This window comes from Rhinatrema bivittatum, chromosome 6 (assembly GCF_901001135.1).
Source record: "Rhinatrema bivittatum chromosome 6, aRhiBiv1.1, whole genome shotgun sequence".
In the NCBI taxonomy this organism is placed as follows: Eukaryota; Metazoa; Chordata; class Amphibia; order Gymnophiona; family Rhinatrematidae; genus Rhinatrema; species Rhinatrema bivittatum.
Window position 1 is genome coordinate 277,852,226 of NC_042620.1, and position 21,651 is coordinate 277,873,876.

The 21,651-nt window shown below is 42.2% G+C and overlaps 1 protein-coding gene across 4 annotated transcripts in view; it reads right to left on the reverse strand.

Moving 5' to 3' along the window:
- Positions 1-16,742: 16,742 nt before the first annotated feature.
- The window catches only part of EDA (ectodysplasin A), a 407,563-nt gene continuing 402,654 nt past the window's right edge, over positions 16,743-21,651 (reverse strand). For all 4 annotated transcript variants that reach the window (XM_029607277.1, XM_029607276.1, XM_029607275.1 and 1 more), the window contains exon 8: positions 16,743-20,658. In XM_029607277.1, coding sequence (XP_029463137.1) covers positions 20,407-20,658 — 252 coding nt within the window. In that variant the 3' untranslated portion in view covers positions 16,743-20,406. The remainder of the gene's footprint in view (positions 20,659-21,651) is intronic.

The window sequence follows — 21,651 nt, forward strand, 5'->3', positions numbered from 1 at the left end:
AAAAAGATAACAGTAATAATCTACAGCAGAGACTTATTGCTGACCAAATACCTTCTTTTCAATGGCCATTTAGAGTGAGCTGTCATTGTTAGTCATCTTATAAACACACCTGGTTGTAAAACCTGTCCATCATGGTGATGTCATAATGATGTGAATAGAACATGAAGATATCAAAATGTCAAATTGCCCACTCAATTTCTTTATTCAATCTCAAAGGTATATCCACAGTTGTTTCCCTTTGTGCTAGTTTCTGCACCCTATCCCCCTTTCTCCAATGTGTAGAAACCATATCAAGAATTGTCATTTAATGTCTTCAAAGCATGCCCAAATGCCACAAAATAGGAAATGAATGGGGCTTCCAATTTACAAGTATTAATGCAACTCTTGTGTTTGATGAGGTGTAACTGACCATACATTTCATAATACCAAATGTATTTAAATCACATAGGCAAACAATAATGTAGATTACAAAATATATTTTACAAGAATAATTTGTAACCAAAGAAAACTCCTTGCCTGCAGATGAAGTTATATGGTCAGACTGTAGCCGAAGAGTACACAGGATGCAAATATGGCAAGTGGATCATTCTCCATCACAGGAACAGTGTAAGATGACCTAACCACCTGGTCTCTGATATTATGACCTCTCGAAAAGGCAAATCTGGGTATAGATTCAAATACTGGATATACTCTTTGTAGAATATACCAATGCCTCTTATCAGATTAGGAAATATGGGCAGACAAGGAAGAATGTTTTAAAACGAAAGTATGCTGGTTCGATTCCTCATGTTATGGCTTCTAAAATAGAAGTTCCCGATTGCTATACTGGGTCTATGGTATGCTGTTTTAATACATGTTAAAGGATAGCCTCCATCTAAAAACTTTCAACTATCACTTTAGCTTGAGATTTAAACTTCTCTCTATACGAGCACAAGCATCGTAACTATAAAAATTGTCCAACTGGAAGGCTTCTCTTGAATTGACCAGGATGAAAGCTGTCAAATCTTAAGAAATTGTTATGCTCATTCGGTTTACGATGGACGCTTGTTTTCAAATGTCATCGACACTTACAAATTCGAATATCTAAATAAACAATTTCTTGATGATGAAAACTCATAGTGAACTTTAAACAGGAGCACAAAGAATTCAACCAGCTATGAAATTCCAACAAAGTGGCTGGAGAACCATTCCATATCACAAAAACTTCATCAATGTATTGTTTCCAGCAAACAAGATAGTTGCTTCAGGCACAACTGTCAAAATATGTAGATTCAAATGCTGCAACAAAAATATTGGTGATATCCAGTACCATTGCCACTCCCATTGCGGTCCCACGTATCTGTGGATAATACTTGCATTCGAAGGCAAAGTAATTTCTACTCAAGGCTAGGGAAGCCAAATGAATGACATGAATAGGAATTCTTTGTGGGAAATTCTGAGTGGCCAACAGTTTAGTCATAGTCGTCAATGCTTGATCCTGAGGGATATCAGTATAAAGGGACTCTATATCCATTGTGACCAACAGCCAATCTGGTTCAATAATGAAATCTTGCAAAAGATCCATCATGTTGGAACTGTATTTTACATATGATGGAGCCCTTGGTATAAATGGTTACAAAATTTTATCCCAAAAAAAATATATGGGCTCAAGTACCAACTCTTTGGCAGATACAATAGGTCTCCCCAGTAGTTCGTAGAGGGACTTATGTATTTTAGAAAGTATGTAAAGAACAAGAGTTCTTGGATTTCTTAATCAAAAATTCCTTTTCAGAGTTGGTTAAATAAACTTGTTCATGTCCAAATTGAATAATTTGCTTAACCTCAGCCTGGATCTGTGCCTTTGGGTCCTCTGGGAGTTCTTGATAAAAATTCACATTAGCCAATTGCTGATGCACTTCAGTGCGATATTGTTAACAATTCATGACAGCTATGGCACCACCTTTATCGGCAGCCTCTCTTACTCTCTCTCAACTGATGGATGGCTAAAATCTCCTGTTACAATATATTAAAGATGTCAATTCACCCACTCAATCTCAGCAAGTTTGTGAAGAACTAATTCTTGAAACATTTGAATAAAGGGGTCAATCGGTGGGGGAGGACACCATTTTGACTTATTCTTAACTAATGAGACATCACTTGAAATGGCAGGAAATTTCTGGAAAAATACTTTCCATTGAAGCTATCTAATGAACTGAAAGAAATCACAATGGAACTGAAAAGGATCATATGTCTGAGTAGGGAAAAAGTTCAATCCTTTATTCCAAACTTTCTCTTGATTCTGAATCAAACACCTAGAAAAATTAACTACTACTGAGACAGTATTCCCAACAGAATATACATTCACCTGCATCTGTGCTATGTTGGAAACTACATTGGAAATTGCGATCAGGTGCATATCGAGAGCTTGAAAATTCTGTTTTCCGACATCTGCCTCTCCCTCCCTGAACTCTACGATGAGAGTTTCTTCATCACTGCCAGAGTTGCTATCAGATGGTAAATCAAAGGACACATGTTTCTGGGTCCTCTTTATTAAGCCAAAGATAGATTGGATCTTTCTTCTAATCGGCCTCATCCCTCTTAAATTTATTGATTTTAGCCACTTTCAATTCTGACTTAACACTATCCATGCTATTTTTTTTTTAATTCCTGGAGACTAGAGTCAAATATATCAATCACAGTATCCTTTTTTAATGCTTCAAGTATGGATTATGTTTTCTCATGTAGTTTCAAAGAAATTTTCTGAGCTTGCCCAATCTGTGGCTTTTGACACTGTTGATAATGTTACCCTACTCAATAGCAGGCCGATACAGTACCGACGCGTAAAAAAAAAGTGCGGCAGAGCCAGGCACCCCTGCGTTTGACGCACACACATTTTAGTTCGCAAGCCGCTCGATTCAGTATTCAAATTAGACGCAAATCCAAGCGGCGGCAAAGGAGCGTCAAAAGCACGCGGTGTTCGCAATCTATTTTACTGTATAGAATGGTATACAGCGCCTATACAGTATCCAGGGGGCGCTGGCGCCATACCTGTCATTTCAAATGTCATTCTAACAGGTAAGTGGATGGTTCTTTTCTACAGACCCCGCATGGACACCGGGGCCACTGCCCTGAGCATCTGGACGTCCTTGATTGGGGGCCACCCCCAACTTTCTATGTCCGGGTGCTTAAGGACGTGCAAGGACGTCCGGGCGTCTGTAAAGGTTGGGGCCTCAGAGCATGGATGCCCATGATCGGAAGCCCGGCTGCCTTCCAAATGTCCATGGCTGCTGCCTTGAGCGCCCGGCCAGACGTTCAAGGTCGGGGCTTCCGTTCATGGTCACCAGAGCCAATATATACATGTTGTCCATGATGCTGTCCGATCCGAAGCTGACTGAACACCACACTAACGCCAGGGTCAGGGTAGGTGGTAAATATAAAGGTTAAAGACGCGGTAAATAAGCTGGTTAAAAACACGATAATTTGGGCACGCGTTACTGTATCGGGGGGAATAGCTAATCCGATCATTAACATATCATTTACATGCGGCGGGTGGAAATGGATACGTGTCTTTTTCGGCAAGCGCTAAGGACGCGTAAAAGCCGATACTGAATCGCGCATCCGTCTTACGCACTCAAAATGTGCGTCCAAAGCGGGTTAAAACCGCGCAACCGCGTCCGCGCTTTACTATTTCGGCCCATAGGTTAGCTGCAATTAGTCTTGATGGTAAAACCCTAAAGTGGTTCACTTCCTACTAGGTTAGAAATGGTGATTCCATTTCAGACACAAAAAACATGGAATCAGGCATCTCAGAGATCAGCTACTCTTTTTAATGTATACATGTTACCTGTGTAAAAAACTTGCCGGGCTAGGCATCAACTATTACATGTATGCTGATGACGTACAGTTTATAGGACTATTGAAAAAGATCTGAAGCTTGTTAGTCTCTATCTTTCCACGATCCAGAAAATTTTTTAACACCAATGAAACTAGTTCTGAATAATCAGAAAACTGAAATTTTACTACTGAAGCGCAAATTACATCTCAACACGCCAGTTTATTTAAGGACTGACAATACTAATGTTGAGTTCACAGCCCATGCTCGTGATTTGGGAGTGATTATTCATGGGGAACTGAACATGAAGAAACATATCCGTGCTAAATCAGAGAGGATTATAATAAGCTTAATATTCTTAAACGTTTAAATCCTATACTCTAGTGTGATGACTTTCATACTGTTCTTCAAACCATGATCTTCTCTAGTTTGGACTATTGTAATTCATTACTTTTTGGGCTACCTTTAAGCTCTGTTAGGCCTTTACAACTATTACAAATGCCACTGCTAGGGTACTGGTAGGAGGAAGTAAATTTGACCATATTTCCCCAACAATAATTTTGTTACACTGGCTACCGATGAAATTTCAGATACAGTTCAAAATTCTATGCTACATAAATCAATAAGGGCAATACTGAATGGTTAAACACTTCCCTTCATCTTTACATTCCACAACGAAATCTGAGATCATTAAACAAAGGTTTATTAAACATTCCTTCAATTAAATCAGCACATTGGAGCGAGGTTAGGGACAGAGCATTATCTGTAGCAGGCCCAAAATTATGTAACTCTTTGCCAACTGAATTAAGACTACAAAGAGATTTTGGAGCTTTTAAAAAAGATCTTAAAACATGGTTATTTAAACAAGCATATGAGATTTCAATGGCTACATAACCACTGCAAGCGCAAAGGGCTGAGGCATTTTTCTATTTCTTTGTCTATTTCTTTTTACTCATACTTTTATCTATTTTTAATTTACATATTTTATTATGCAATTGTATTTTATATTGTATTTCAAGCTATTATTTTATGTGTTATAATAATGTGTGATGTTTTGTTTATAATTGGAAACCATTATGATTGATTTTACAGAATAGCGGTATATAAATCCAAGTACATAAATAAATATATAAATAATCAACATGAGATCTATTGAACATTTATTCAAAATAAATGACCATTTCTCCAAAAAAAAAAAAAAAAAAAAATCAGGAAATTCTGTATAGACTTTAGGCTATTTACACAACGGCAGACCCCGAACGTGCTTATGTTTTAAGTACTCCACTAGAATAGCTTTTTTTTTTTGCCTACCTTGCTGAGGTCTGTGATTGCTAGAGGGAAAAGTTGGTGTATGAGGGCTCACCAACCCGACTGATTAACAGCTGTTTCCACGTTCCGCATGAGAGGGCGGACCCGGACTCAAGCCCAACCAGAACGGGCTTGACTGCGGCGCGCAGCTGACGCCGGTGTGCGGATGAGCAGCTTAGCCCGGCTTTGCCCGGACTTTTCAGCTGTTTCCGCTACTCCTCATTACTCCACAGGTAGGATATTAATTGTGTTTCTTGCACCTACCTGTTCTCCTCCATAAGGATATCTCTCTGAATGTTTGAATTGTTATGGTCCATTCTGAGAAACTAAGCAGCCCAGAGAAATTGTTCTTCAAATATGCCTCACACTAAAAGGAAGGCCAAACTGAAGTGTATCAGAATGGCTAGGATCTCCAATTGTAAACCCCGATGGACTGACCGCGTTGGAGGAGGGAGTGGAGCAAATCCTTACTTCCATGGTCTCAGAAACATCATCGAGTCCGGGGGCACCGGAGACACCGCCCCCACCCGGTAGCGAAGGGGGGCCCCCTTCGGTTGCACCGGGAGGAAATGAGGAATTGAAAGATGTAAAATCCCCAGAGACTGAAGTACAAATGGCACCAGCCCTAGCCAAATCATTGGAAGAATCTGATATTGATATCTCTTTATTATCTCCTAAAAAGGAAAGTACTCCTATAGGGAAATTAGTTGGAACTAAGGAACGGGACACTGTTAGATCAGTGATATTAAAGCCTCCTACCATTACTTTAGAAAATCTATGGAATTTTATAGCAAAGTTAGATGGTTCAATAAGAAAAATTATGGAAGAAGTTAAGGAAATAAAGAATTCCTTAAAGATTAATTTGGAAAAAGTAGAGGAACAATAAAAAGAAATTAAAGATTTAGATAAGAAATGTGTGCAGATAGAAAATTCAGCATCATCAAACGGAAGAAGAATTCCAAAGGAAATTTGAGTTTTTGGAGAACAATATAAGGGCCTTAAATCTAAGGGTAATACATTTTCCTATCATAGATCAATTGGGACCAAGGGAACTGTTTAAAGCAGCGCTTCTCAACCGGTGTGTCGCCAAGCACCGGCAGGTGTGTCGCGTGCTCCTGGTCTCTCCCGCTGCTCTTCCTTCCCTGCTGCTGTTGCCGCCGGGCTATCAGCCCATTCAAGCCCAGTGGGAATGGCAGCGGTGCTAGAAGCAGCTGTGGCACTCACGGGAGGCCTTTTCTTCTTCCCGCGCCTGCCCCCCCCCCGTGACCCGGAACAGGAAGTGAAACACAGAGCGGTGCGTGGGAAAGAGAAAGGCCATGCCGCGTGGAAAAGTAGCAGCAGCGGCAGCAGTATCGGCCCCCGAGCAATCAAAGCAGCCGGTAATCGGGAAAGGAGACAGCAGCATGAGCCTCCCGCGGCCGATGGGATTCTTCTTTCTTGGACTGCGGGGGCTGGAGGAGGCGGCTGCTGCAGCTATTATTTGTGCTCGGGGGAGGGGGGGGGGGAGAGGAAGTGAGTGAGAGAAAGAGGGAGAAGGAGCCAGCCAGCGTGTAAGTGAGAAAATGTATTTGATTGAGAGCATGTGTGTGATTGAGAGAAACTGATCAGAGCGCTGATGTGTGTGTATATGTGAGAGACAATGAAAGTGACTGCTCAGAGAGATGACTGATGTGTATGTGAGTGTGAGAGAGAGAAAAAGCATGGAAGTGAGAAATCTGGGTATGTGAGAAAGCATGGGAGTAAGAAGCCTGATTATGTGAGAGAGAGCATGGGAGTGGGAAGCCTTTGTGTGTGTGCGTGCATGAGAGAGAGACTGGTTGGTAAGGTGACAGTGTGTGAGAGAAAGAGACTGGTGTGTGTGAATGTGAGAGAAAGAATGTGATTCAGGGAATGCGAAGCCTGTGCACGTGGAGAGCAAGCATGGAAATGAGAGACTGGTGTGTGTGTGTGTGTGTGTGTGTGTGTGTAACAGAGAAAGTGATTATGGAATGAGAAGCCTGAGCATGTGAAGAGAGTGAGCATAGGAGTGAGAAACCTGGGTGTGTGAGAGACACAGCATGGGAGTGAGAAGCCTGTATATCTGAAAGAGAACATGGGAGTGGGAAGCCTGTGTATGTGTGTATGCATGAGAGAGATCAGGTGACTGGTGTGTGTTTGTGTGTGTGTGAGAGAAAAAGTGATTATGGGAATGAGAAGCCTGTGCATGTGGAGAGAACAAGCATGGGAGTGAGAGACTGGTGTGTGTGTGTGTGAGACAGAGAAAGTGATTATGGAGTGAGAAGCCCGTATATGTAAGTAGAACATGGGAGTGGGAAGCCTGTGTTGTGTGTATGGCACGAGAGAAACTGTTCAGGAAGGTGACTGGTGTATGTGTCAAAGACTGTTTGGGAAATGATTGGTGTGTGAGAGAGAGAAATTGGTCATGGGGGCATGACTGGTATGGTGTGTGTGTGTGTGTGTGTGTGAGAGAGACATGGGCCCTAAGGAAGAGGACCATGAGTATAGAGCTTCACCATTACTGCTGCTTCTGGTGTGTGCTACAGCCTGCATGGAAGAGGAGTAGGAAAGTTGCTGGAGGGGGTAAGTAAAGGTGGCTTTTAAAGTTTATTTTCTTGATTGACTGCCATTTTAATTATTTAATATTATGTGATGTGTCTTTTAAAATATTTTATTGGTGTTTGGGGAATTTTTAATAGTTTTTATGAGTTTTTAATTGTTGGATGTTATTCTGTTCATAGCTGTTTTGAAACATTTATTCTTATTAGTATAGTTTTACAATTATTTCTGTGAGGGGATCTATAGCTGCTTGCTAGTTCTGTTTTGCTAATAAGAGGTGTATTGGTTTTTAGGGCCTGATTTAATATTTGTAGTGTTGCCTTTTCATAGATAGGGTTGCTCCTGTTTGAGTGTATTTCATAATATAGGTGTAACTGTGTGCGGATTAGTTTATGTGCATTACTACAGATCCTGGGAGTATGTTAGATCGGTTCTGTGTCTGTTACCGAGATGAGATATTTTACTAGCATGTAAGCATTTGTATCAGTCTTATTTGTTGTATTTTCTCAAGAGGACATGCATTGGTGGTGAACTGCTGTCTTTTCATAAGTAGGGCTATTGAGCCTGGAAGTAGGAGTTTGAGTTGCTGTTACTGAGATGACACCAGAACATCTTTTTTGTAGGGTGAGTTGTATGGGGAATGCCATAATTCTGCTTTAGATCCATTATTGTGGGTCGGGGGGGGGGGGGGGGGGGGGGGGAGGGATTCCTGTGGATGCAAACTGTACTTTTACATCTAGCCCCATGACGATCATGGGTCAGTGTGTCATGCATGTGAGAACCATCTGTCAGGTGTGTCCCGACAGAAAAAATGTTGAGAACCACTGGTTTACACAAATTCTAAATATTCTAGAGGTTAACCATCCAGTTATAGTAAGGGCTTTTTTACATAGGCATAAAGAAAAAAGTTTCAACAAAATTAGATCAAACACAAAATTTTCAAGAACATCAGGAAACCATGAATATTTCTGATCTGTTGCAAACATCACAAGGAAAGATAGAAATAGAAAATAGAGGCACATTGTTGCTACAGTTTGCCTTTATTAATGATAAGGATGTTATACTTAAATCCTTTTTTGCAATAGATCAAAAAATTTTTATGGACAAAAAATATGGACCTTTCTGGATTTGGTAAGGGCTACTCAGCTCCGTAGAAAGAGTTTTCTACTACTTAGAAAAGAGGTAGTGGATAAAGGAGGATTCTTTTTATTAAAATACCCCTCTAGATGTATCATCAAGAGTGAGGGGAAAAACTACTCGTTCCTATAGCCAGAACATCTTAGAAATTTTCTAGGGGGCAAAAACAGCCAGTTAATATAGATTGATGGAAATCCCATAACATTTCCTGGTTAGGTTAAGATTTCAATTAGATTTTCACTCATAATATATTTCACAGAGAATATTCTTAACTATTTTCATTTCATGATATTATGTATATTTCTTATTTAAATGTTTCTTTCTTGTTCTGCTATTACTGTCTTGGTACTTATGACTGTATAAACTGAAAATTCATAAATAAAATATATAAAAAAAAAAAGCTAAATTAAACAAAAAGGTTTTGACCTGTTTCCTAAAATGTTTAATTGAATCTGATTGCCTCAGCTTAATTGGAAGAGAATTCCATAAGGTAGGTCCGGCAACAGAAAAAGAACATTCACAGGTCGTATGTAAACATGCTATTTTCGGTGAAGGAATCTCAAGTAGATCACGCCGAATAGAATGCAGAGCTCTTGTAGGTTGGTAAAAAACTTTTAACACTGAATTAGTCCAGTGGCATGTCTGGTCATTTAATAGTTTAAAAATCAACACTGCAACCTTAGATTTGATTCTTGCCTGTACTGATAACCAGTGCAGTTTGATCAATGTAGGTGTGATATGTTTAGTCCTCTTTAAACCAGATAGTACTCGTGCGGCAGCATTTAGTAGCAACTGTAACGGACGGAGGGTAGAGTAAGGAATACTGAGTTTCAAACTGTTGCAGTAATCAATTTTTGCTTTATCTATAATTTCATTCGAAGTTAGCCTTGTTATTTGTACCCACTTGTTCGATGTAATCTCCAACTTTGGTTCTATGTAAACCGACGCGATATGTACCAGTACATGAACATCGGTATATAAAAGCCTTTAAATAAATAAATAAATCAATGATAGGGAAGATGGATGCTTGTAGTACTGTGCGAAAATTCTTAAGAGTCATGAAGCATTTGTCTTAGGCCGGCAAGGACACGAAGCCTATAAAAGCCCTGTGCAATGACTTGTTTAATTTGAGGATGGCAGTTATGAAAAGGATAAAAAGATAACAGCAATAAACTAGAAACTAGCACAAAGGGAACAACTGTGGATATACTGTTTACAAAAAACAGTTATACATTTGGGAATGAATAAAGAAATTGAGTCTGTGGTTCTGTTTGATTGACATTTTGATATCTTCATGTTCTATTCACATCATCGTGACATCACCACGATAGGTAGGTTTTATAACCAAGTGGGGGGAGGAGGAATAGCCTAGTGGTTAGAGCAGTGGACTATGAACCAGGAGACCAGGGTTCAAGTCCTGGTGTCACTCCTTGTGACCTTGGGCAAGTCACTTTACCCTCCATTGCCTCAGGTACAAAAACTTAGATTGTAAGCCCTCTGGGGATAGAAAAATACCTACAGTACCTGAATGTAAACTGGTGTGATATCTCAATTGAGATCAAATGTCAGTATATAAAAAATAATAAATAAATAACTGCATTTAAAAGGTAACCAACAATAACAGAAGACAAAAAGGAGGTATTTGGTCAGCATAAGTCTCTTTATGTTCGCTGTAGATTATGACTTATCTTTTTATCCTTTTCATAACGTTTGAAATTAAGAATGCAATTGTCTCACGTATATTCTCACTAACGGGGAAATTACTTACCTGATAATTTTGTTTTCTTTAGTGTAGACAGATGGACTCAGGACCAGTGGGTTATGCTCCCCTGCCAGCAGATGAAGATGGAGCAAGCTGACATCACAGTGTATATATATATATATAACCCTGCAGTGACCCCAGCCTGCCAGGCAACCATAACTGTACTCAACCAACAATAAACACTGAACTCACGTAAGAACTAGGTACCCCAATCTCTGATGAGAGGCTACGCAGGTTAGGACTCTTCAGCCTGGAAAAGAGATGGCTGAGAGGGGACTCGATAGTTTATAAAATCATGAGTGGGATGGTAAGGGCAAATAAAGGTTATTTACCTTTTCAAATACTAAACAAGGGGACACTCCATGAAACCAGCAATCAGCAGATTTAAAACAAATCACAGAAAGTACTTTTTCACTCAGTGCACAATCAAGCTGTAGAATCTGTTGCCAGAGGATGTGATCAAGGCGAAGAGCACAGCGGGGTTTAAAAGAGGTTTGGACAAGTTCCTGGAGGAATGTCCATAACACATTATTAGCCAGGTAGACTAAAGAAAGCTATTGCTATCCCTGGGAGTGAGTTACAGGAAATAGATTTACTTCATGGAATCTACCAGGTATTTGTAAATTGGATTGGCAAATGTCAGAAGCAGGATGGTGAGCTCGATGGATGTGGTCTGACCCAACATGGCACTTATGTCAGCATGTTATACTGTACTATTAGACTCACAGAGGCCCATTTCAATACAGCTAAACTGGCAGTCAGTTATGTTCACATGCTATCTTAAAGATCCACCCTGAATTCCTGTTGTGGCATGCAGTGTCAGCTGGTTAGAGTTAATACTAAGGGTCCTAGAGAGAGCCTCAGGTCGCTGCCAGCCTCCCAGTCTGTTTAAAGCAAATCCTAGTCTCCTCCTCCTAGTGGGTGGAGGAGCATGTGCCAGTACACCGCAGAAAGTTTATTAGGTGAGGAAATGCAGCCAACCCAGAATAAAACCGAGGCCAGATTTACAAGGCCTCATCATATCTGTTACTCAGCCTCCCTGATCATGGGCTGATACATGCTGGAAAGCACCTGCATAATTTCTGAGGAGAACTGGATGGAATTTGGGCTGTGAACCCGGGATGGACTTCTGTGACCCTTTTTGTAACCATAGAATGAGGATAATTCCCAGAGTTGCTCATCAGCTGGCAAGAAATCTGGATTAATTGTATAATGAGGGCATGCAGGAAATAATCAAGGAAAAAAAAAGCTTTATTTGCAAAGAAAATACAATTTCCATATACTTACATCCCAGTTTATATACATTATGTATATTATATATACAAAGTGTCTGGAATAAAGATGCTGATCCATGCAACTCTCTCCAAACCAAACAATCCCATATCCCTTCCCTCAGCTCTGAAATCTCGCCCTGCCTCTCCATACAGGAAAGGGGAGACAAGAGGTGTGAGAAAATAATTAATGAACAACGGACCATCGTCAATGGTCAAAATGTTGCTATTTTACTCTTATTAAGAGCACAGTCAATATTAATTTACAGTACTAATATTACATTTGGCTGGAAGGCACTGAACGCCAACATTTTATGAAGAGGACTGACTTTTGCTGGAGCCGCATCTATCATTCTAACTAGAAGCATGAATGTGGCAGGAAATGGTCCACAAAGGCTCATCATCATGTTGAATACCACCGAGGCAGATGCAAAAAGCTGAGTGCTAAAACTGTGCTAACATTTAACACACAGTGCCTAATGCACAAGCTCATTTTTTTAAATTCCCAATGCAGTAAAGCTAATGATTGCTAATGCATCAGGAGTTTAAAAAAAATGCACAGAAAAGGCACAGCACACAGCAAAACATTAATGTGCAGAAGATAGGGTTTACAGGCACAAATCATGGCTTCCATGCATAAAATAAGATTTATGCGCACAAAAATGCTTTCTGTGCAGAAAGTTTTTATGTGCCTAGAACATTTTATGCATGAAAAAAACTTTTTTTTTTTTTTGCACAAAGCATACTTTCTATGCATAAAATCCCAACTAGAGGTTCCAGCAACAGAACTGCAGCTTCTACCATAAACTAACATTGATCCTGGAAACTTCTCTCCACCTCAGACTTGGAGTTTAGTTTCTGGTGCAACTCTGCATTTGGGAGCAATACCACATGCTATCATTAGCATGAGATTTCCATGCGAGGGTGCTAACGCACATTTTTTGTGTGCAAAACTCCTTGCTGCATTGGCAGAAGAATTTGCACATAAGAAATGTGTGCACAACTGACTTAGTTAAACTATGCTCTGTACTGAGTGCACCTTTTTGCATAGGCCCCACTGAGACAGGAAGAACATGGGATTCTCCCAGAGTTACAAGCGCAGGACAGCTCTACAGAGCAGGGAAGACTGTGGGGCTTGGGACACTGTGGAGGTACTTGCAAATAGGGCCCGAGGATTTTCTCTTTTGTGTTTTTGAGATTCTGTTTTGCTTTAATATGCAACTTGAGAATGGAATCCTTTTTAAGAATCAGAAGCATCGAGAGGAAAAGTTTCAAACATGACTGAAAGTGCAGCCTATCTCAGCATCATCGTTTTCAGCCGAGACTGAACCAGCCATGCCTAGATGCACTCCGACTCCTGCTAATGCCATGCCAGAAATGAGACATTACTCGTTACAAAGCTCTTCATTAATTTCACCTTCACTTACATCCCTAGGCAAAACTCTCTCAACCTACTTTTTGTAGCAATGTTCAGAAAACAGCAGCCAATACCTTAAATGTGATTCTATGAATGTTATGCTTGCAATCCACACTGAACAGATTTTTTTTTAAGTGAAAAAAATGCATATTTATTTTGAACCAATGCAAATTTCTTCCCCCCAAAAAATAACGTGGCATGCCAAAAATAACCCCGAGCCCGGCAAAACAGACATTGCCATTGGCTCACACTGGCACTTTCTTGAAGGAGGGGACAGAAGCATCCAAGGGTGTTTGCTGCTTTTATCCAGATTCTATCCCCCAAGCATTGGGCCTTGCTAATTCTCCGAACTCTGCCATGAAAGGAGGCTGCAGTGATATTTTGGCCCTTGTGAACCCCGTCTGCAGAAGGACCCAGTGGGGAAGCCCACATTAGCACAGCTGGCGACTCCAGGCCCTCTTACCACAGATTTCTGTTCAATTTTTTTTTCAGGAATGCCGGGGGGGGGGGGGGGGGGGGGGACATGACGACGACGGACGGACGACAGTTTCTTGCTGAAAGAGAAAGTTTCAGTCTGTTGTGATTTACATCTCAACATATTCAAACCACCTGCCACCTTCTCTCCCCTTTTCCCCTGGATAATCACATCCACCTAAAAACTGTTCACCTATTGCTATTTAAACTTCCCAGGCAACTCCTTAAGAATTACAGTCCACATGCCGTTCAGCCATTCAGATCCAAGCACGAGGTAAGGAAATATGAAATATGCTCTCCACTTTAGATAATTTTTTTTTTTAATGATTGAATTCCGAATGTATGTGAAAGGTGTGCAAAGTTTCAAACTTGGCTATTTTTAACCCTTTGTGTGTCAGTGAGCTCTTTGCCTAAGCAATGCAGGAAAACACAACTGCATCCCCATGAGCTTCTTGTGAGGTCCAATCCAGATGCTGACTGAAGTTACACCAGACCTGGAGAAGAGAAAAGTCTTCTCATGCTGTAGCGCTAGAAAGAGTTATTCAGGAGCAGAAGGAAGCAGGTAAGCCAGTAGTGGGAAATGAACCAGTGTGGCACTCTCTGACCTATTCACTCAGGGAAGCAGGCGAGATGTGTCCGAAAATCATCTTTCCAAGTCCTGCTAGGTCCTGCCTGGCCCAGCTCATGCTGAATAAACTGCTCTCCCAAAATGTTCACCTTCTGGGACAGCAATTCTCAAAGCTTTTCCCCACAGGTAGAGAGGAAGAGCCCCGCGGAAAACTGCCCACTAAGGTCAAGAGAGGGGAAGGCCCACACAGACTTTCTACGCTATTTCCCTTTCTAAATGCGTTTGGTAATTTAGCAATTGGTCCTGACGAGCTGGAACCATACAAATAGCAGACGCAGATCACTCCTGCATGCCCCATGTAATAAAAGACAGCTCAGACTCTGTATGCCTTGCTCAACTTCAGAAACCAGCAAGAATGAAAAGAATATAAAATAGATTCATTCACAGAAAGTGTCATTTTCAAAGGGGCTTCTCCGCAGAAACCGCTCCTCAGAGTGATAAAAGCTGCATGACTGATACGTGCGCACGTTTATGCGAATAAGAGAGGCATTCCGGGGGCAGATTCTGCACGTAAATTCTCGCAAAACTAGGCGCACCAAATAGAAAGTATAATTATGTGCATGTTGTTTTTACGGGACAATTTTCAAAACTAAATTGCAGGCCTAAGCCTACTTTAAAAACTGGTGTGACCTGGGCATATTTACATAGAAATGAGGGCAGAAAAGGACCAATGGTCCATCCAGTCTGCCCAGCAAGCTTCCCATTGTAGCATCTGCCATGCAGGTGACCCCCCATGTATCAGTCAGTGCTGCTTGATGCGCTTTGCTTATGGCCTTGGCTGCAGAAGCAGTCCTGTGGTTTTTTCCTTCATTTCTGCACATCAGTAATCCAGATTGAAAAAAAAGTCATGGCTTGGGTTGGTTGTCTCTGAATCCAAATTCCTCTCCCCCCCCACCCACCCCCTCCTTCAAAGCAGACAGCGATGTTGCAGTTGCATCAAAAGCATCAGGGCTTATTGGTTAAGGGTAGTAATCCCCATGCCTTCTGCTAAGGGTAGTAACTGCTGCTCTGTGCAGGTTACCCCCATGCTCATTAGTTCCTCAAACCATAGACGGCGGGGGCTCCTCTTTTAACCCTGCCATCTAAGCGGGGAGCAATGTTGCAGTTACATCAAAAACATATTGGTTAGGGCTAGTAATTTCCATGCCTTCTGCTAACGGTAGCAACTGCCGTACCAGCAAGTTAAACTCCCTCCCTGCATGCTCATTTCCATCCTCTAGCCTTTAGAGATCCGCAGTGTTTATCCCATTGAATTCGTTGACCGTTTTCTTCACCACCTGTTATAAAATTATCCCCTAGTTTGGTATGAATATGCTTAGATACCCTTTTTCAAAAGTTATCTGGCTAGGAAAATTAGCTGGATACACATATCTAACTAATTTTGCTGGAATATTCAGTGGTTATACCCAGATAACTTGATCTGGGTAACTTTAGATCTGCTCAAATAAAAAAAAACCAAACAAAAAAAACCAAACCAGGTCTAACTTACCAAGCTAACAACTGGGTCAGTGTGATCATTGCTAAGCTAGCTGGATAAGTAGCCATGCCCCAGAAGGACCCTGCCCCAGCCACCCCTTAGTCTGCTATTTAGCCACATAATAAGTTATCTGGCCAAGTAGCCACCGCTGAACTTGACCGAATATTTAAACTTCACCTCTTAGCCGGATATGTCCAAACTTATCCGGCTAAGTGGTGCTGAATATCGGGCCCATAGACATTTGCTAGTGGCACCGCCTGGCTTTCCTGGGGCTGCTGCCTGAGCATTAAAAGCAGACACACGCTGCTATATCCCCATCAAGTGCCAGTGTTTTATTCTGTTATTAACTACCTCTCCATTATTGGTTCTTTACCTGCTAAACATTTTCCTAGCTCGGCTGCCTCGTATCACACCTCACCCTCCCTTCCCTGATCATCCTTGGGCAGTTTGTTACAGGCCAGTTTCAGGCACTTGAAAGCAGGTTAGATTCACAGCAGGGGGGGGGGGAGAACAGTATACACTGGCACTAATCTGGTCAGCACTGAAAAAGAATTAATAAAAAGGAATGGACAGCCAAGTGATTTATCTGAATGCCCTGCCAGTGCTACTACACAGCTTTGCACTAGCTCAGCTGGCCTGTCTAGACATCCAGTGCTCAAAGCTTGGTGGGGATGGATATTCAAAAGGGATTATTTTCTCTTTGGCTCTGTCCCCAGCTGCATCTGTGTTTTCTTTAAATTGCTCATCTCAAATGCAAACTCTGTGGCTGCTGCACTACCACCATCACCAAAACTCATGTTGATCCTCCTGACTCTGATGGAACTGGAGAACTAGATTTTTTTAATATCATATGGACCAAGGAAACTAGCCAAAATTCTCATGACATGCGAATTTTTTAAAGTCAATTTATATTTGGCTCAGTGCTGGGACTCTGGTGCCATGAACCTTCGATCACAACACGCCAAAGATTTTTCCCTATCGAGTCAAGAGCCACCCCTCCCTCTGTTCTTGGTCACTGTAGTGACTGTCTCAAACTCTACATTCTGAGCTCTCAATCCAGCCACCCTCACTCCCCAGGGGCCATGAACAAGGCCTTCTCAGCATCCCCTATCCAGCTGACCTGGGAAAACATAGGAATAACTGAAATCCCAACAATTTGAACCCAAAACAGTTTGCTTGCGGGGACAGGTGAAAAGGCAACCGATTCTGTGTCTATAAAGAGAAACACAACCTGAAAACTTCTCAATATGTAAGAAGTGATGGCATGGCCTAGCGGCTAGAGCAGCAGGCTGGGAACCAAGGTAGCTAGGGGTCAAATCCCACTGATGTGCCTTGTGGCCTTGGGCAAATCACTTCACCCTTTAATACAGAGTGTAATCTCTCTGGGCAGAAAACTATCTACCGTACCTGAATTATAACAATTACCTGCATTGTAATGGCCTTGGAAAGGTGAGTAATGACATCAGAATGCAAAGAACACGTGACTATTACTGATTATACCTGGGTTTCTACTGGGTAACAGGAGGAACAGGCAGATAAGAGTAACTTGCCCAAGATCAGAGAGAGCTTTCCCTGGAACAGACATTCAAACAAGCAGTTTTTCTTATTTATAGAAAAAATACAACAAAAGTCATGGTGGGCTTCTTTCTGACCATTAGCATCCACAAAATCTAAATTGTAAAACAAATGGGTGCAAAATGAAAACTGTCCTACACTCTCACCTAACCGATATCCACCAAGATCAGGAAGTGAGGTCTGCTGCTAAACTGTCAGCTGTCATGTGGCTTTCATCATGTTTGTCAGAAAAATGCCTGGAGAGTTTCCTGGAAAACGCTTTCAAGTACGCACGGGAAGGGATTCGTATGACAATGGACCAACTGTTACTCAGTTAATGATTAGCAAAGAAGGTAATTCAAGCAGCTTTGTGTGGGGACAAGTAAAGGATCTAGAAATCTGTCCTGATATCAAATGGAAAGTCTCCATTCTAGACCATATGGAGCAACATAAGAAAGCATGCAGCGTGGTCCCAAGTGCCTGGCAACTAAGATTCAATGCAAAGAACTGCCGAGTCCTGCATTTGGGCTGCAGAAATGTAAGAAGTGAGACACCGATGAGCCGCCATGAGGTGATCGTGTCTGAGGATTTCAAGGCCAGAGCGACGCCAGGGTGCACAGGGAAAGCTACAATCAGTAGTAAAAGGGTGGTGAGAATGGCACCATACACCGAGCAGAGGTCTGCACCTCAAGCCCTATGAAATGGGACCTCCGAACTGAAATATGTATACCCTAGAGGAACAAACAAATGTGAGATCTGACAGACACCGTCAAGCACCTCCGAGGTATTAACACACAAGAGCAAGCTTTTTTTTTTTTTTTTTTTAATGGAAAGGCAGCCGTACGGGAGAGATCATGATATGAGGCTCAGAGGGGGGCAGACTCAGGAGTGGCCTTAGAAAATTTCTTCTCGGAGAGGGCAGTGGATGCATAGAACAGCTCTCAGGAGAGGTGGTGGTGGAGTCAGAAACAGTGACGGGATTTGAGAAAACCTGCGAGAAGCAGAGAGGGGCCTTAGCAATCAAGGACCGAAGGGAAGCCAAGGCTCAAAGTGTGGTCCATGCCAGGACTAGATGGGCCTTCCTTATCTGCCCTTCAGATTCAGTTTTTCATGTAAAGGCGATTAGAGAATAAAAAAAAGTTTCTCACTGAAGGAGACTGAGAAGTACTAGCACTGTGCAGAGCCACTAATGTTGGTCTATACCAGGTCCACTGCAGAACTGCTATAAGCAGGCAAAGCTGAAAGAGAACAGGGCAGTGAGAGGAGGAAACAGGGGGCTAGGAGACAGCAGCATAGAGAAAGGCCAGAAGTGAAGCAGTGCAGAACATAGGCCCAAAGTGTTTGTAGCAGGAGCCCAGTGTGTCTGCTGAAAGGAAGGAGACCCAGAGGGGCTGGGGAACTGGAGGACAGCGGACACAGGATCTGTACTGCAGAGGAGACTACCAGTTTCTGGAGCGGGGATCCAGCGAGCATATGTAGCAGCAGTTGGAGGATGGCCCACAGCTCTGCTTCTAGTACTCATTTCAGTGGTTCATTGCAGAAAATAAGTGGGACCACAGGTCTATGGGGTTGAGGTTTCACTGTGCACAGAATCGGAGAGAGAGTTGGCTGTTCTCAAGGTTCCCAAACAATTTTGTATTTCGGATCTGGCAACACTGATGAGATTTCACATTTACTCATGGCGGAAATGGAAACAGTGAAATATCTATATTTGAAAAAAAATACCAGCTTATGATTTCTATAGAACTGGCTTGATTTTTAAGAGTTTGTCGCCTGACTTATGAGATTCTGGGCTTGGCAATCCTGTTGGAATTTGTTTGAACAGTTGTGTATTAGAGAGAGATTGGATAAATGTTGCGGTATTCTCACAGATTCTGCTTGATATTTTTATGGTTCTGATTTTGTCCAATACTATAATCTCTTTAAGATGCTGAAAAGTGAAGTGAATTTTTTCACTTCACTTTTCACCAACGAATTTTTTCACTTCACTGTTTACCCAACTTCCGTTGAATCTGTTATGGGGATGGGATGGGAAAACAGAAGGGGAAGGCGTCTTCCATCAAAACGGCATCTTTTTGCGAGTAAATACCCTCATTGCCCGCTCAAATTCTGCTTTGGCTTTCTGTTTAAAAAAGAAAAAAAAAAATCCCTGTATAGTCCTGTATCTAAGTAGCTTACACACCGAGATGCTGATATTGGGCTCTTTGGTAGATTAATTTTTGGTGGTAGCAAAGTACAGTCTCCAGCTCTCGCTGTGGCCGCACAGGCAATTCTTCCTAAAATAGTCAGCATTAGCTGATTTCTTAATCTGCGATGGTCACAGCTCAGAAATACTCAAATGTTGTGCTCCATCTCTGAAGAGAAAGCAGCAACTGCCCTAGCTTTTAATGATCAAGGCTACATTATAAGGCCTACTAGTCTATCTCTCACATCAAATATGTTCCTGATTCACCCTGACTACATCTTTTCCATTCTATCTTTGCCCAGGGTGGAGGCCAGCTAAGACATACTGGGATGTGAGCCCTCCCCAGGAGTCTTGCTGTGCGGAGTCTTGTAATCCAATCCAAGATGGATAATTCAACAGAGCTTAATGCTTCCTTTTGCCTTTCCTCAGGCAATCTCATGCTAGTGCAACGTAAAACCCACTGACCACTTAACACAAGTCTTTGGTGGGGCACCAGAGTGCAAGTGAACTTCACTGCATAAGGCACAACACACACACACACAAGACCAAGAAATGATCCCTCTCCTCTCCAGACTCGGTACTTTGCGGTCTCCTCTGCCACGCCACATTCACGTGTGAAGATTTCAGTAAAGTGTCAGCAGTCCTTTCTTACGATACAGTCTCAAATCTGTAAAGAAATACCGCAGAAGAGTCAGAGAACGTGGGGATTAGCTCTCTCTGTCTAGATTACGAAAAGGCCCTCAAATACTGATGCTGGATGCGAAGGGGAGCACTCTGTGTGTGTGTGTCTCTGGCAGTTCATCTTCCTGTACCCTCCCTCCTGGTATTAGGACCCAGGCGCCTCTCCCAGTCTTATGGCCCCGAAGAATGTCGTGTGCTTGCTCATGTTGATGGAGATGTCGGCGTGGACCATCTTCACGGCAATCTTCTGCTTAGCTTTCAGGAGGCAGACACCGGCGGTGTAACAGGTGTTGAAGTTAGTCTTGCCAGTCTCTATGCTGCGGGTGCACTGTAGAAAGGGTTTCTCATCTACCACCACCTCATAGCTTGCAAAATCCGTGAAGTTGATGTAGTAAACCTGACAAAAAAAAAAAAAGAGGTGCTGTTAGGAAGCTGTGTGCGTGTACGGACTGACTAGCTGTCTCTCGCTCTCTCTTCTCCTGTACCAGCTTCAGACGCACTGCATAGATCATAAGTAATGTCGGCTCTTGGCAACAGGCTTGACAAAGCATTCAGTCTTAATCAATGCTAAATTGCGACAGCTTTCAAGCATCCCTGCTCTCCAAAGTGCTTAGCTCTCACCATAGGACTTTACACGAAAACTCATGTTGGCAAATCTTTTTTTTTATTCCTCCAAAAAAAAAACAAAACAAAACCCAAGATTTGTTCTTTCCTAGCTCCTTCCCTCCTCAAAACTGTAATTGATGCCCCGATTCTCTGGTATTGTGAAGTGCATCCTTCCCTCTGGCCTTCTCACCCCACACTACTCCTTTGCAATACATTCAGAAAGTAGCAGCAAGAATGAATCATTCTACTATTCTTTAGATCTGTCCCTGCCACCCCCTCTTTCAGTCTGACATGTTTCCCCATCTGCTTTCACATTAAACTCTCTCACATTCCTGCCCCGTCCTACATTTCAGCTTTCATCTCTCATTACATTCCCTCCCCACATCCTACTCTCAAGTACCTTCCTCTCTCCTCTCTGTTCCTCCCACACCCTGCACAGGACTCTTCCCACCCCCTTCCTTCCACACACACTGTGCGCGCAACACAGGCCTCTCCCCTCTCGATTCTTCTCTACATGCCACCCTCCTCCTGCAGTCAGCACTGGCTTCTCTGTTTCTCTCCAATCATCCCACCCCCTCCTTCCTCCTCATCACAGGCCTCTCTCTCCTGTCCTTCCATACATCCCACCTGCATTACAGCAAAAGATTCTCCCCCATGGTTCTTCCCTATGGGGGTCGATGTAATAAGCTGCACTGAACCTAGGTTTTTACTCCAGTTTTTGTGCAAGTTTTACAGCACTAACATTAATCAGGTAAGCAATATGGGTTTGAGCACCACCACCACC